At 42.2% G+C, this 16433-nt stretch overlaps 1 protein-coding gene across 9 annotated transcripts in view; it reads left to right on the top strand.

Moving 5' to 3' along the window:
• Positions 1 to 16433, top strand: part of DOCK10 (dedicator of cytokinesis 10) — a 140453-nt gene that overhangs the window by 26401 nt on the left and 97619 nt on the right. For 2 of the 9 annotated variants that reach the window (XM_088060797.1, XM_088060795.1), the window contains exon 1: positions 13606 to 13789. The exons of the other annotated variants lie outside the window; for them this stretch is intronic. In XM_088060797.1, coding sequence (XP_087916923.1) covers positions 13688 to 13789 — 102 coding nt within the window. In that variant the 5' untranslated portion in view covers positions 13606 to 13687. Of the gene's footprint in view, positions 1 to 13605; positions 13790 to 16433 lie in introns of those variants that run through there. 9 annotated transcript variants of the gene reach the window in all.

The raw sequence follows: 16433 nt of genomic DNA, 5'->3' as shown, positions 1-16433 counted from the left end.
AAGAGAGAGAAGCCAAATGGGTAATGCCATTTCTTCTCATTTGAAATTAAATAGGCACTCTGCTGTTAAATTTTGGTCAGATATTTGATTTTAGAGGGCTACCCACCGTTGCTCTGTTGATATATCATATTCTAATGCTGCTTTTTGCCTCCCACCTTGTTATTTTCAAAAGCTTTGGTTTTACTTCAGTGTGCCTCTTCCTCACTAATATTAAGTTCTCCTCCCTTGCCCTTCTTCCATTTCCTCCTTCCCAAAGTGTAAAACTGTCTTCTGCTTTGACTTCACTATAAATACACTCCATTCCCCTCCTCTGTGTGGACTGGAAATCTGAATGGAGTGCAACAAAGCTGTTCCTGATATTTCTCACTTCCATGATTTTTTTCCAGAACAGCACCAATCTTAATACACTTGTTCCAAATCTAGATTAAATGAGCCAGAATGCAGTTTAGCACATTTCAGACAAAAGCATTATGTGAAGTTTCCTTTCTCTTGAGAGACAGAGATATATCTCTGATTCTTTGTCTCCCTGCTTCATACTCTTCCATCCATCAGAACTAATTGGTTTTGGTGTATGTGGAAAGTCTCTGTTGCTTTGTAACCTCTCTAGTAACCTTTGGGCAGCAAAGCAAGATCATGTTGTAACAGGAGTCACTTCTTTTCATAGCAGCTGCTCAACCATTCCACCATCAGCTGTGGCAGAAAGTTGAATGGATGAGTAGATACTGTGAGTGCACCTGCAGCACAAAATTTAGTGTGATCAACTGTGTGCTGCAAAACCTTGTGTGGGTAGCTTTGTTCTTGTTTTTTCTGTGCATCTCAGGGGGATTCCCACCTGATTTCAAAAAACCTCTCAAGATATTCTGACTTCTAGATTACATTTCCTGAATCATACAGGCTTTTGATGAAAGGCATCATGACTATCAGATGACTGCTGTCATTGTGGGGGTGAATACAGACCAGTTCCAGCTTGCAGTATCTCCTGTAGTGAACAGGAGCTGGACAAAGACAGGAAAATGGTTTTGATGTTCCCTTGACCAAAGAGAAGTTTGTAAAGGCAAAACATGGGATTTAATTTCTAGGTCTAAAGAGTATTTCAGCCTGTTTTAAGGCTGTCAGGTAGTACTGGCCGCTCTACTTTTATGAGTAAAACAAATTAAATTACCTGCTGAAGTACTTGACTGAACTCTTGTTTCCTGCAGTAATGTTGTTCAGGAATATAGGAACAGGTTTGTTACCTTCAGAGTGTTTGGAGCTAAGGAAGATGAAGGAAAGTGGACTGTTGAGGAAATACGAGTCTTTCAGCTCTCAAATCACTGTCTTGAATAATTAAAGCTTCCGGCTTAGTGATTGGAGTAAGAAATACCACAATAGTGAAAGGATTAGGATTCAGCATCAAAAAGCGAGTCACATGAATACTTCAGGATGTTTTGAGTGGCAAGGGTTTGACATCATCTCAAGACACTGACCACGGGCCATGATCTCCTATGCCAAGGTGTGGTACCTGTACATGTGTGCACACATTTCCAGTCAGACAGAAACTGATTACTTCATTGTTCTGGGGCTCAATTATTTCTCTTCTTTTAGACTCTGTAATAAATACATTCTATAAAAATGTACTTTTATTATCCTGTTAATGTGGTGCCTCTTCAGAGCAAAGTGTTATTTTCTTCCTAAACAGAAAGAAGCTGTGTTCAATATCTTACTTTACAATTGCTGTCTGTTAATAATTATTGCCAATTTGTGGTTAGCTTAAAAAATAATAGTTTCTCTGTGTGTGGTTTTTGATGAAAAATAGCCATTGTGATGTTTGTTGGACTTTCCTGCCTCAGGGATCACTCTGAGTACATTGTATGGAGCCAGTTGAATTGAATACTTCATGCCTTTAGTGTTTGTTTTTCCTCACTTCTCATCTGTCAACTGCTGTGCTCATTTTCTTTTCATTAGTATTGATACTTGCATGAAGATGAGTTGGCCAAATTAATTCTCAGTTAAATGTGTGCAAATCCAGCAGAATAAGTTTTGACTTAAAGCAGTAAACCAGATCAGAAGTTTAATTCTGTGCTGCTTGCATGTTTCTCTCCCCAAAAATAGAAATAATGAACTTAGAGTGGGAAATGTGTGTGGCTTTGTTGGATCAGTCAGTGGCTGGCTCTGAAACAAGGATGCTGAGTTGAACATCATGCCACCAATCACTCATGACTTTCTTTGGCATTTCAAGTAAGGGTTTGGTGTTATTACCTTGATGTTTTCCACAGGTTGTGACTTATGTGCTAAAATTAGCTTGTGCAGAGTATAAGCCTTAGCAGTAAAGAGATTAATTACTGAAATGTATGTTCCTGGAACCAGATGCTCCCCCATTGTCTGAGATGTTCCTGCCATTAGTAAATTATGTGCAACCATTCATTGCAGGCATCACTACAGAAGATCTGATCTTAATGAGATTACAGAGAAGGTCTTGAAACTGCTCTTGGAATTAGTCCTATTCTTTCTCATTTTTGGATCCTTCTCTTTTATGCCTTGAAGTTAAAGAATAAAAAGTGCTCACACAGCTGATGTACTTCTTTCTTTTCAGTGCCTTAGCCCTTTCCCTGTCTTTAATCCATTCTCCCATGAGCTCAAGGAGACTTTTCTCATCTCCTTAGAGCTCCCCAGAAAATGCATCCAGCTGCCTGTTTGGTCTCTCCACCTGCCCAGTGGTGCTTGAGCCTGACTTTGCTCATTCTGACTGTGACTCTGGTTGGCTTTTTGCAGTGCTCGAGTTCCTCCAGCTATTGACCACTGTCAGCTCTTTGGTTTTAAGCAAGGGCATAGCCCTTAAGGAGGAGCAGTGATCTAAGCAGTTAGCTAATGGCTCGTTTGTTGCCAGGAATGTCCGGTTCCTTTGGCCTTCAACCTTGCAGTGGGCTCTCCTTTTATCTTTTAGCTGGGCTGATAGGAAAGAAACCAAGCCCCTTTTTTGCTGTCTGCTCCCAGGAGCGGCACATGTGTTCCCTAGGACATCGTCCAGATGAATGTGAGCATCACATGTGTCAAAGATAAAGGGAAAGCAATCCCAACCTTGAATATGGTGTGTCCAGCAGGAAAAAATCACTGTTGCTTTGCACTTTCCAGTATTTCAGATACACAATACATTTTATTGTTCATGATGCATCTGATTCTTCATGATGACCATTTATTTGCCCCTTGTAGCACCTGATTTTGTTTGTGCTGACAGTGCAGCAAAGATGTCACTTGGGGAAGGACTCGTGACTGGAGTGTTTGTGCATCTGTCACCTGCTTTTGTTCACAAACCCTCTGACCAAGCAGCTCTGACAGACAGCATGCTCATTCCTCAAACTCATCTGTAAATGTAAAATATTTTAGTAGAATATATGGAAGTATACAGGATACCCATAAACACAATTTGAACTGAAGAACTATTTGGAAATAATAGAAATGTTTACTAGCACATCCTTGATTCTGCTTTTGATATAAAAGATAAAAGTGAATCCAAGCCTGGAATTATACCAATATGTTTTAGCCTGTCCTTTCTGAATCTAAATGAAACTGTAAGTATCAGGTAATAAAATGTAATTCTGAAACATTTTACTGTATAAAAAAAAGCAAATTCTTGAACAATGCACCAAAACAGACCTGCCCAGATGAAATGTTTGAGATGAGTTGACATAAAAGTTTGTACCAGCTACCACTGAGAAGTTTCTTTACACAGTATTTTTAAGCTGCCAAAAGCTTTTGTACGTGCTAAGTGCTTGCCAATTTTTTCCTTTTTAAGAGAACTCAAAGGCAATTTTAAGTTACATGAGCCTGCAGAAAGAATCTGAATTGGTGGCTAAACATTGTTTTTTTGTAAAATGCATTCAAAAGACAACTGTATTTCTTGGAAATATTTTCAAAAAAGGTTTTGTTCCTTGAGTCAGGATGTGTCTGCAATGTTTTCAGTCAGAACAAGGAGCTGAGTGAGGAGGAACTGCAGCAAATTCTTCTTTATTTCCCATCCACATCCTTTTCTGGCACTTCTTTATGCCTGGCTGTAGCATGTATTTGTAGGAAATCAGAAGTTAACCTTTTAGTTTCTGATTTCCTGACCAATCCTTTTGCTTCAAGTTCAAGTGGCACTTAATAGAACCAAGAATCAAAATGTCCCAGCAATTTCCCAGTAAAAGGGAATTTTTTTGACTTTCCATAGTTTCCATATTAAAAAAAAACCCCAGAATTTCCAAATTAAAAAAAAGACCTCTTGGTACAGAGTCAGTTGTCAGTGACCAGTTTAGGGTTGGTATAAGGCAAAAGTGAAGGTGCAAACAATTGTGTTTGTGTTGGATACAGAAAGCAAGATATGGGAGTGAGGAGGAACACAAGGGGAGGAATATTGGCTTATACTCATCCTATTGGAGAAAATCATCCAGAAAGGGTGAAGGAAGAGAAATCACTATGGTTCAGCTCTCTGCCTTGCAGGGACTGGGATCTGGAAGCATAGAACAGCTTTACTGTGTTAAGAATGACATAGTTTTGGTTCTGTTTTCCAGTTCACTGAGAAATCGTAAATAAATTTTGCTTTTTGATCTATCCTTGGATAGAAGAGTTCTATAGCAGCTTCCTGGGAGGCCTTCAATAGCTCACAGAATTCAGACAGACTTATTGGAACTGGGACATTTCAGAGAAGGGTGAGTAGGATCAAAATTAGTTCATTACTACATTTGTACATAAAGACTGGTCCTGGACTGGCCTGAAAAATAACTGTCAGGGGATATGATGAAAGTCATACAAATCAAGAATGGTCAGAGACGTGTAGGCTTGCTTGCAGATTTTTCTCCAAAAAGTGAGAGAAGATGAACTAGGGATCATCAAAGTAAACTTACAAGGGACAAGTTTTGGGGGAAAAATGCACAGAATTAACATTAAAACTGAATTTCCTTGCCAAAAACTGTGTACGTTTGAAGAATAACTGAAAAAATTTGTGAGAGAAAAGTCTTTGAGAACTAGAGAATATGCTGATGCTGTCTCAGGCTGGGAAACTGCATGAGTGTAGGTTGGAAGGGTATCCAGGAGAAATACTGTTACAGAGACCACATTCTGTACTTCTACCTGAGCACCTGCAGACACAGGTGCAGAAATGTGGTTTAAATCCTACATGTCATGACCGTGCTTGCAAAAACTGAAATTTGGCATGGAATAATTGAAGGAGTAGAATTTGATGGATTATTATATCCATCTCTTTTATAATGTCTCTAAAGAGACATTATATCTTTTTTTGGTCAAGGTTGGGTTAGGTGTAGTTTTAATGATTTTACATGGGCCAACTCAGGGACCCTAAGCACTGCCACTTGGGTATTTTCCTTGTGGTTTTTGCTTTCTTATTTTGATAATACTGAAGATTACATATTTTTTTTATGTCTCAATTAGGATAAGCAGGTTTTAATTAAGAAATTAAATGCAAAGGCCTGGAAAGGTGAAACAATTCTTTGGGTTTACAGAAAGTTGTATCAGAGTGAGAAATACCATATCAGATGTTGGCACAGTTTGATGATGCTGTTTTATTTTCTGTGTTCCAGGGGAACAGAAAGAGAAGGGCAATGTCAAAAGGATGCAAATTGTCTTTCAATCTTTTCCACATACAAAATTTAATTAATGTAAATCTGACTTGCAGAGTTTTATACTTCACACCTTTATTTTTTCTTTTTAAAAATGAGAAAATAATCTTGCTTATTTGCATTGAAATTTGTGGTTTTTGTCTCTTCCAAAATGCCATTATTTAGCTTTCAATTACAGGATCCAGGTGATGAATTATTACATGCAGTTGCTTTCTCAATTGCTTAAGATACCCACAGGTGCTAGAAGAGGGTATACAGGAATTTGTGGCATTGAATGTAAGTTACAAATACATGATATCAAACACAATAATGATTGCAGAGTCAGCTTGCACATGTGTGAAGGAAAGAGTTTGTGTTTAAAAAAAAAAAAAAAGGGAGAAGATTCTAGGATATTTTATATCAATGTTATAGCATTGTAGAGGTTGATTGTGACCTTGAGTAAATGAGTGAGTTGCCCAGCCTCCTTTTGCTTCAGTTATTCCAGCTGGAAAATTGGGTGAAAATGTGGATTCTCTTTATAAACCAGATGTCTGATCTGAGGCTTTTCTTGGTAAAGAAAATATCATTTTTGCAGCATAGCACAGACCTGGATAAAAAGGATTAAAATTACAGTCATAAAAGCAAGCAACTGGAGCCAAAGTCACAGCTGCATTTTCATGTCTGGAGATAGTGTAAATTCTGATGATTAAATTATTTAATCACCTTTCATGTCCCTTCATCACTATGTGTGTTGCTATCAAGGACTGATTCCAGTCCAAGTAGATGAAAACAAAAGGGGTAATGTTTGTTTGAAATTTCCCAATGGATCAAACTAAAGAAGAAATTAAAGTAATTGCATATTATGCTTTTGTGCACATCAGCAGGACAGCATTACTAATGGGGAGTTTATTCTTCCAACCTGGTTGCTGGTGTAAGAAGTAGCATTTTGTTTGCTTAGAGAGAATGAGTGCAGCCCAGTTTCTCCCCAGGCTGTGCAGAGCAGGCTGGGGCAGCAGCCTGTGCTGGCTGTGCTCTCCTGCGGCTGCAGCGCCCTGGGGAGCCTGGCACTGGCACTGGCACTGGCACTGGCTCTGGCACTGGCACTGGCACTGGCACTGGCACTGGCACTGGCACTGGCTCTGGCACTGGCTCTGGCTCTGGCACTGGCTCTGGCACTGGCACTGGCACTGGCACTGGCACTGGCTCTGGCTCTGGCACTGGCTCTGGCACTGGCTCTGGCACTGGCACTGGCACTGGCACTGGCACTGGCTCTGGCTCTGGCACTGGCTCTGGCACTGGCTCTGGCACTGGCTCTGGCACTGGCACTGGCTCTGGCTCTGGCACTGGCTCTGGCACTGGCTCTGGCACTGGCTCTGGCTCTGGCACTGGCTCTGGCACTGGCTCTGGCACTGGCACTGGCTCTGGCACTGGCTCTGGCACTGGCTCTGGCTCTGGCACTGGCACTGGCACTGGCACTGGCTCTGGCACTGGCTCTGGCACTGGCACTGGCTCTGGCACTGGCTCTGGCTCTGGCACTGGCACTGGCTCTGGCACTGGCTCTGGCTCTGGCACTGGCTCTGGCACTGGCACTGGCTCTGGCTCTGGCACTGGCACTGGCTCTGGCACTGGCTCTGGCACTGGCTCTGGCTCTGGCACTGGCACTGGCTCTGGCACTGGCTCTGGCACTGGCACTGGCACTGGCTCTGGCTCTGGCACTGGCTCTGGCACTGGCACTGGCTCTGGCTCTGGCACTGGCTCTGGCACTGGCACTGGCTCTGGCTCTGGCTCTGGCACTGGCACTGGCACTGGCCCAGGGACCAGCTGGCAGCAGCAGGGCACAGAAGCCGTACTCTGCCCCCTGGGCTCCCCCAGGCTCTGTGCCCAGGGGGCTGCTGGGCTGGGAGAGCTGAGGTGATGGTGTCTGTAAACGAGACCATCGTTGGGTCCTCTGAGGCCCTTTTCATTTTCCTTCAGCCTTGTGGCAAAGGAATGCATTATATTTGTGCCAGGTGGGATTCCAGCTTGGAAAGCTGCTCAAATGATGCTGCTGTTCCATCAGTGTTCTTGTGAGGTGAGCTGACAGAAACATCGTGGTGGCAAATTGAGAGCAGGATGGTGTGTGCAGGGGGAGCAGCATTCTCAGCCTGTGGACAGGGAGGGACTGCCTCTGGCTCAGCCAAGCCTACTTCCCAAACAGCAGGATGTTCTTTAGGAGCTGTAAACTCAGTAAAGGTAGGTAGCAAGTGCCTTTTGGGGTGTGGATATTACCATTACTGGGTGTACTTGGGCGTGTTGAGGTGATGAAATGGCCATCGGGTGCTGTGTGGGCGGTCAGGCTGGGAGCTGCCAAATTGCTCTCCCAAGGCCTTCTCAACCCTGTCAGGGACCCCTCTGGCCACGGGTGAATTCTCTGGCATGGCACAGACTGGCGCACACAACCTGTGGATGGCTCCTGTCACCAGCAGTTCAGCTGGAGGGGCTGTTCCAGCCTTGCACACAGGGCAAAGTGACACAGCAGCCTCTCCCAAACGTGTTCTGTGTGAGTGCACTGGTAGCTGGGGCACAAGGAGAAGCTGAAGGCACAGAGGGAGGAATTGGTGAGATCAGCACACTGATCTGCCTGGGAAGGACGGAGATGGATTGACACAGGCGGAGTCTCTGACATCAGGGAGTGCTATCTGGAAAGATCTGTTAGCAGAGCTCTGACAGATAGAAGGGCTGCTTGTCATGGATATTTATGCAGAGGCACCGTCCCCTGCCTTGGAGAGCTCACCTTGTGTGCTGATGTCATTTTAACTGTGATGGATTCCCAGCCCTTGGCCTGCTCAGAGCAAGCTGTACGGATGTGTGTGCAAAATGCAAGCAGCAGCTGCTCTAAGGGCCTTGTGGAGTGTTTGTATGCAAAGCTTGATGTATCAGCTTAGGCTGTTAGACCATAGGTGGAGTCATATTTCTTTAAAAAAACCATGTCATTCGATTTCAGTTGATTCAATATCAGAATGGCTTTGCAAAAGGTTGCTTTAGATGTAGTTTTTCTAACTCAGTTGTTTTACCTCTCTGTTTACATTGTTTAGGTTTCATATTTTTCCTTTTTTATTTTTTAGGACGTGTTCAAATATTCATGGATCAATAGCGATCATTTAATCCAATTATTTAATTAAAAAATATGACCTCTTGGTTTGATTTGGGAGTTTTTTTGATGAGGGGAGGAGGAGAGGAGAGAATGTTCAGTCTTTGACAAAGGGATTGGGATGGAGGTCACTAGTGCTTTCTGTTGTCTTTGTTAGGTGCTAGTAAAAAGCACCTATCTGTTCCTGGCCCCAGTGCAGTGATCTGCTTTACCTGTCCAGCATGAAGCTTTTGGGAAGTGCAGCTTTCAGGTGCAGTCACAAACCTCACCAGAGCACCCTCTCTTCCCGATGCCTGGATGATGCAGGTAAGATGAACGTGTGGTGGCCAGTCCCTGTCGCCTCAGCTTTAGTTTCACAGTCTCATTGGGAGATTTTTGACAGTCATATATGAAAAAAACACATCCAGTGTGTGGCCACTCAGTGCAATCACTGTCCTAGGGAGCATTCTGACCACAGAAAGGACAGTGTGTAATATCTGATCCTGCTGGCTTTGTCCAAACACAAAACTGGCTTCTGGCAGCACTGCCCTGTTCAGGGTGTCACAGACCGTGGTGGGGGACTTGCTGGGGGATTAACACTGAGGACATGAAGAGCTGCACTGCCTGGATGCTGTGGGATATTAACAGTGTAAATCTCCTCTTTATTGGCCTCAGAGGATGAGTGCACCAGCTACTTCTCCAAATCTTGAAGAAAATGATGTGAAAATATTAAAATTTAAAAAGAAAAATACAAAGAGTTCTTCGTGACCCTCTCGAGGAGCCATGATTTTCTTCTTCTCCCCAGTACCTGAGCTAATACTGCCTGTCCCCCATGTGCCAACCTGTAACCGTGGTCAGAGTGCATTTTTTCTGTTTTTTTCTGGTTCTAGGATTTTTTTCTGGTTCTAGCCCAGGGGCTGGGTGTTGGGCAGGTTTTTCTTCTACTTCTTCTGCTTCACTGTAGTGGTTCTACCAGGAACTCTGAAGTGTTAGAAGTGCCACAAGCCATTCAAGGGAGGTCCTTATCTGCCCTCTGCCAAGTTGAGAAATACTAAGTGTGTCAGAAGATCTCTCAGTACTGGTCTAGGCTGCACAGACTTTCTGAATGGCAGTGTCACTGTCATCACAGGGGTCTTAGTTTATAAATGAAACAAGATTCTTTTTATGAAAAGCTTGTGTTTTATTTCAGAATTTAACCTTAGCATAGGCATAATATGCAGCTGATGCAGCTTGTTCTAGCAAAAGGAGTATTCTTGTTAATTTAACTTTTTCTCAAATCTGTTAAACAAAAGGTCTGAGTCAGGATTATGCAATTATTTGTATATTCAGTGGCATAAGTCAAGATTGTATTTTTGACTTGCACTCGTTTTTTTCAGGTCAGCATTGCTCCCAGACAGAAGTCCTGAGCTGAAGGGAAGCATTCATTCCCTGAAATTTGCTATTAATTTGATGTTTGCATGAGATTTTTTTTTTTTCTTCTCTGAATCTGGGTGAAAAAAATGCCAGCGTGACAAACAAAAGTATCAGTCCTTGATCCTTCTTGGTTGGAGCTGGTAAACTGTATTATTTTAGAAGGACAGTATGCTGAATTGATTATTTGCTACACAGCAGCCCAAATATTCAGCCTGTTTTGGGGTGTCTTTTATATTAGTTGAAGATACACACTTTAGGAACTGAATTTTTGTATCTTTCAATGGCTCCTTGCAGAGTTCTATCAAAATGCATTTTCCAATGATCACATGATGTACTGTAGCAGTGAATTAGTTTTGTTCAGTGGTATTTTTTTAGATACTGCTGTATATCACAATTCAAACTGAAGTAAATGAAGTGTGACAATGAACAGATCTAAAAGGGAAATGAGAAACTCTAGAAGAAATGGAGAAAAAGGGAATTAAAAGTTACTAAAAAACTTGTGACCCCTGTTGGAAAATTAAATGCTACTGGTTCTGCAGCAAAAGGAATGCATAGTGTCTCCTTAACTGGAGCAGAGATATCAAATATCATTATTCTTCCTACCTGGATATTCATACATTTCTGAAAAGTGCTGGGAGTAGATGAACATGTCACACAAAGCAAAGCAGAAGGCAATTAAACACTTAATTGACTACTTTACATAATAGATTGTTTTTTGAAGGGCTTCAGCATCCTTATTTTGACTCTGTGTATTGGGTACAGCAGTTCACAAATGTAAACCAAGGCTTGTGGTTTTCCTGGGGCCTAATACCTCTCTTCTTTGGAGTACACTGAGATATGGATAATACTTCTCACCTTATACATTATAGTTCTGAATTTGAAAGCATCACAGGAGGTTTATTCATATTAATATAACATAACCAATTTTCTAATTATCTTAAATTGTCTGGCATCTTTAACTCAAGAGAAGTCTTGAGAAAAAATTAGGAAATCTTTTGCAGTCCCACTGATGCTAATGAAGTTTGCTTTGTACTTTGCTTCAGGACAAAGCATTATTAGACATTTGAATGGTTTTGTTATTCCCCATTACAAGAGGGATTTGCATCCAAAACATTTCTAAGAAAGTGGAGTCTTTATTTGCAGTTGTTTACTATTATTTTGGTTCATATCTCTCTGTGAATGCTGTAGCTTATTTGTTATTTCAGTGCTTCAGTCTTTTAATGCCTTGGTGTTGAGAAAATACAGTGATTTTAGTTTTGTTCCTGAAAACCTATCTGCCAGAGATATGGCAATAAATAAGAATTAATATTAGGAATGAAAATCTGGACAAAAGACACTCAGTGGAGTAAGCTGGATGAGGACCAGCTGGAAACTTGAACCTAAGTTCATCTTTTGTATTATTTTGGAGTAATAGAAGTTCATTAAAGTTTCAGGAAGTGCTAGTGACCCTTATCTCAGTGGAAAGGGCACCCTGGAGAGGCTCCTCTGTGCTGTGGGAGGCAGGAAGCTGAGGAGAGCCTTCCCAGGGAAAGGAAGGATGGAGCTCTGCTTGTTCTATGTGATGAGTTAAGGAGTGGATAAGCAAAGGAGCCTCTGAGAGGAGCTGATACCTGCCCAAAGTTAAGCCAGCAGAGCTGATGATTCCAGCATTAAATTCAACTTCTGGCAAGGACCTCTGGTCTTGGCAGCCCATTCCCTGTGCTACATGAGAGGCACCAGGGACTCCAGTAGAGATAGTGTGGTGGATTGAGAGAAAACAAGGGTGATTCCAGCTTGGTTCATGCTGTGCTTCTATATTGGTAGCTACTTGAAATGTCTGCATACCGTGGCAAAGGGTTTCTGTTGTCTTTTTTGCTTCCTAGTGCCAGACAGATGCCTTTCACCACTAAGTAGGAGTAGAGTAAAATCTGTTTTAGGGCATCACACAGCAGGCTGGTAGTGCTCAGTTTAAAGGAGGTGATCTCAAAGGCAAAGCTGAACAACAGAGATAATGATGAGATGGGGGGTTAATTCAAGAGTAGCACTATGTTTTAACTTCGGAAGAGGAAGGCAACTGATCAGACAGATGTGGTTTTGTAGTGTTCAGGTCAAACGTGGGCTCAGTGTCTCTGATCTCCTGGAATGGAAACCTAGCATATGGAACAATCCTTGGAACTCTTGCAGACGTTTGTTACTTTGGATCAAATGTTACTGATCTTGAGAAATGTGTGATAGAGTTCCCAGAGTTTGTAGGACTCAGAATTATTTGTTGGAAAGAAAAAAAAAAGAGACATTCAGCATAAACTTGCAGATCTCAAACAGAGTAATTAATTAATTCAACCAAGTTGTGAGAATGATGCTTTTATTGTTCAGTTGGCAAATGAAATACAGAATGAAGAAGCAGAAAAACTATCCCTTTGTCCTAGCTATACACACAGATATTCAGATATATAAAAATAAAAACTTAATGCGTGCCTCATAAGGGCTATGTGCATAGGGGAGTGCAGCATTGCTGCTGCAGCAGCAGGATGAATCCTCAGCTGGAACAAAGAAGAAAAGGGATCTGTGTGTGTGGCTGCACACGTGTGGGCACTGAGGGGGTTTGTTCAGTTTTAAAAGACCTTTGTGCCCTGCCAGCCTTCAGACAGCTGAGCACTGGGTGAGTCTCCTACCTTAATTAATAATTTGACTGGCTCTGTCACTGCTCCTGTTGCCACTGCAGTTCTGAGGCACTGAGTGAGGGCTTCTAACCTGTCAAGGTGCTGCTGGGCTTGCCCCTGTGTGGGGTGGTGGGCAGGGGGAGCTGCTGGCATTTCCCATGTGTGGGGAATCTGGGGTGCAGGCTCAGTCTGGCAGCTTTATTTCTCCTGAGGTGGGAGCAAGGTGTGAAGCAAACAGGTTCTTAGCTGGCAGCTTACAAGCACTTCTAAAACCTGTTTTTTATAAGCCAAAAATGTATTTTGGACATTATGTATTTCTCTGTTTTCCCCTTTTTGTAACTGTCTGCAAATTTAAGAATTTGCCGGATTCTTCCTCTTATTGGCGTTTCGCGCCGCTTCAAAAGGGGAACTGCTACCTTGGTCCAAAAGCAGAGATGGCCCTGGGCCCTGGCAGCAGAAACCTGTCACTCTGTGGTCCAAGTTGGCTACCAAGGGGCTCTGTAGGAGATGGCTGTTCTGTGAATGACTTTTTTTATCTTGCAGACACACACACCCCCACACGAGTGAGACCGCAGCTGTTTTGGCTTTCGAATCAGGGAGGGTGATGAGGAGAAAGGATGTAATGGTGTTTGAAACAAAGATGTTCACTTGCAGCGTTTTTTCTACAACTTCCTATTTCGAATTTGCATTAGAGGTGGGGACTGAGTGTATTTATGGTTTAATGAGATGCTCTTGCCTTAATAGCAGAATGTTGTTCACAGGAAGAAATGAGTTATTGCTGGTTTTCTTCTTCTTTCTGTTCAGTTACTGTGGATACAGCGTGTAACTTTTAGACCTACTTCCCCCTTGAACAGCATATGCAGCTTCCAGTTGTGCTGAAGCTGCTGAAGGAAGGAGGTTAAAGGAGCACAGTTTTTAAACAGATATTTGTTGGCTGCTTAATTCCTACGGATACAATGAGCTTTCGTGGGAGATTCAGAAGGGAGCCCAGTGAACTGCGGAGGAAGAGAAAGACCATTAGGAGAGTGAATCAAAGAGAAATTCACAGATTAAGCTGTGTGAGTATGCACCTTCTTCCACCTCTTCTGAGAAATGGCTAAGAAATTGCAGGTCACTCTCAGGACTACACTTTGGGCAGAGTAGGATTTATTGCTCATTGTGTATGTAGGATTCACTGAGCCTCATTCAGTCTGTGATTAGGGACTGAGCACTGGAGAATGGGACTGAAGCACAGGGAGTTCAGGAGTTTACAGAACTCAGGCACATTAGGGAAACTTTTATAGCCTCACATTGCTGATCAGAAACGTACTGGGAGCGGCAATGTTTGATTGTCTCTCTGGCACCTATAGCAGGTGCCTGGAAATTCCATGAAAATGCATAGTACTGCTTCTGGAGTGGAAAGTTCCTCTGTGCTATTTCAGAGTTTGTGATCTGTGGTGGGCACTTCTCAAGGCCAAGAAGAGGAGGAAGACAGTGCAGGGAGCCACTGGAGAAAGCTCCAGAACTTTTGGAAGAAAGCTAGGGTGAGGTTCTGCCCTATGGACTACACAGCAGCTTTGGGACAGGACAGGACTGAGCTTCCTGAAAGTGCTCTATGGGGCACTGGGAATCTCACATTAACTGCGTTGTACCTAAACTTACCTGACTGAAATTGAAACTGCAGACAGCAAGAAATAAAACACTTAGAGCAGGCTGTTGAGGAGTATTAGGCAAGTACTGTTTTTCAGTGTATTCTCTTCACTTGAAAGTCTGATTTAGGTCATAAAACATTTAATGGCTTCCCCAAGAAGAGACAATTAATCCTTTTCCTCAAGCAAGAGGTGTTTGATTTTCTTCCGTAGTTTTGTTCATCCAATTACTCTGTTTGGATGTGCATGCAGAGGGCTCTTTTGAAGCTTTTCAGTGTGTTCAGTGTAACAGAATCAGTGATAATACAACCAAGAAGAGTATTCTCATTAACTTTTTTAAATGGGAGGGAAAAGAACTTTGCAGTTGTAACACTTGGTGACCAGTTAAGATGTTTGTGGTTCACCTAGTTGTGTTTGGGTTTTGCTTGTGACTAGCTGCCTTTTTGGATAGGTACTTTACATGGAAGTGGATCTTTTTGACAAGGCTACTTTACTTTACTACTAGTTTCTGCTGCCCTGAGCTATTGGCCTGCAGTCAAAGATGACATTTGAGATTCATGGTCAAGGGTCCCAGGAATCAGCTGCTTTCAGCTGCTGGTGCTGATGAAAGCATCTAACCCTGGCAGCTCACAAGGCTTTGGTAGGAGGTAGGCACTGCTTACTTGACTTATCCTCTTAAATCCTAGTGAGGAGGGATTTCTATCATTATTGTACAAATCCTGACTGTACTTTATTAGTGCTCATTAGAGAAATATATTTGTTCCCCTTTGTGTATATCCTCAGATAACAGAAACTAAGCATTCAATTTAGTGGTGCCAAATAGAAATATCAACAATGCATTGTAGTTAGACCTAAAGCACAGAGCACTTGTAACCCTGTGCCTGTAACTGGAAATAGGAAACAAGCCTGCTTCAGCAGAGGCTTGTGGGTCACGCTGCACTTCCCCTGATGTGGATGGTGGCTGTATGTCAGCAGCACAGCTCTGCTTTGCAGGGGAATCTGTGCTGATTTCTGTTCTTTTCAAACATAAGATGGGGTCACTGTGTCATATTACTCTGTAGATGTATTCCTCAGTAGTTTGTTTAGCCCTTAGGAAATGCAGGCGCACTTGGCTTTACTTTTGTGCCTTGCAATCTGTGTCTTTCTGCCCAATATTTCATAATTGGAGCATGTTAAATCTTTGGCCTACGGGCACTTTTTGCTATCAACCAGCAGCCAATCTCCCCTTCATGCATCAGCCCTCTGCACCTCCACACAGATTTCAAAGTGATGTCAGCTCCCACTGCAGCTGTAAAGGCTTTTGTGTATGGAGACCTTACTCAAAGAGTGCATTTCTTCATGTACTATTCTTAGACCTGTGTTTTCTGTAGATGGACTTGCATTATTTGCTGGAAGCTCCTTTTTTTTTTGTGAGACTAATTATCTGATTAGCTTTAATTGATAGTAGGTTGATGGTTGAGCTCAGTGTAGTTGACCAGATTTTGCTCTCATTTACATCCTGTGTGTGTAAATGCATTGATAGCCAGATAATTGACTGGGAGGGGAGTTGATGTCAAGGAAACAATTACAAGTTTAACGTCATTGAGAGAGGTGGGTTTATAGTGGTCACGTACAGATGATGTTAATTTTACAGATAAAGCCTCTGTGGAAATACTTAAAATCATTTACTCAGACATGTAGTATGAGAAATACCTATTACTTGTGAAGAAATAAGTAACCAAAGTCCAGGTAGAGAAAGAGGGTTATTCACTGAGTAAAATGAAACAGAACACCATACATGAGATTTGCCCCATGGGACAGTGACTTATTACTAAGTACTCTAGAAGTTAAATGATGTCTTTGAAAAGTTTATTTAGAGCTAATGCAAACATTTTTATTAGTTGTTTTTTTGCTTCTGAAGTGCTTGAGCCCTTTTCAAAACAGTTGTTTGCTCAGTCAACATGTCTAGGTCTTCATACATTTAAATTTTAGGTTTTAATAGGAATTAAACAATGAGTGTTTGCCTTTGCACTGTGTTGCAACTTCATCAGACATACAATAGTGATCAGTCTTTAGCATCAGAGTGTGATCTAAT

The sequence above is a fragment of the Pseudopodoces humilis genome, chromosome 11 (assembly GCF_049639895.1).
Source record: "Pseudopodoces humilis isolate 2021_Gansu_Grassland_sample_001 chromosome 11, ASM4963989v1, whole genome shotgun sequence".
NCBI classification, from domain to species: Eukaryota; Metazoa; Chordata; class Aves; order Passeriformes; family Paridae; genus Pseudopodoces; species Pseudopodoces humilis.
The sequence above is the reverse complement of the archived record's forward strand: the minus strand, read 5'-3'. Positions and strand labels throughout refer to the sequence as shown.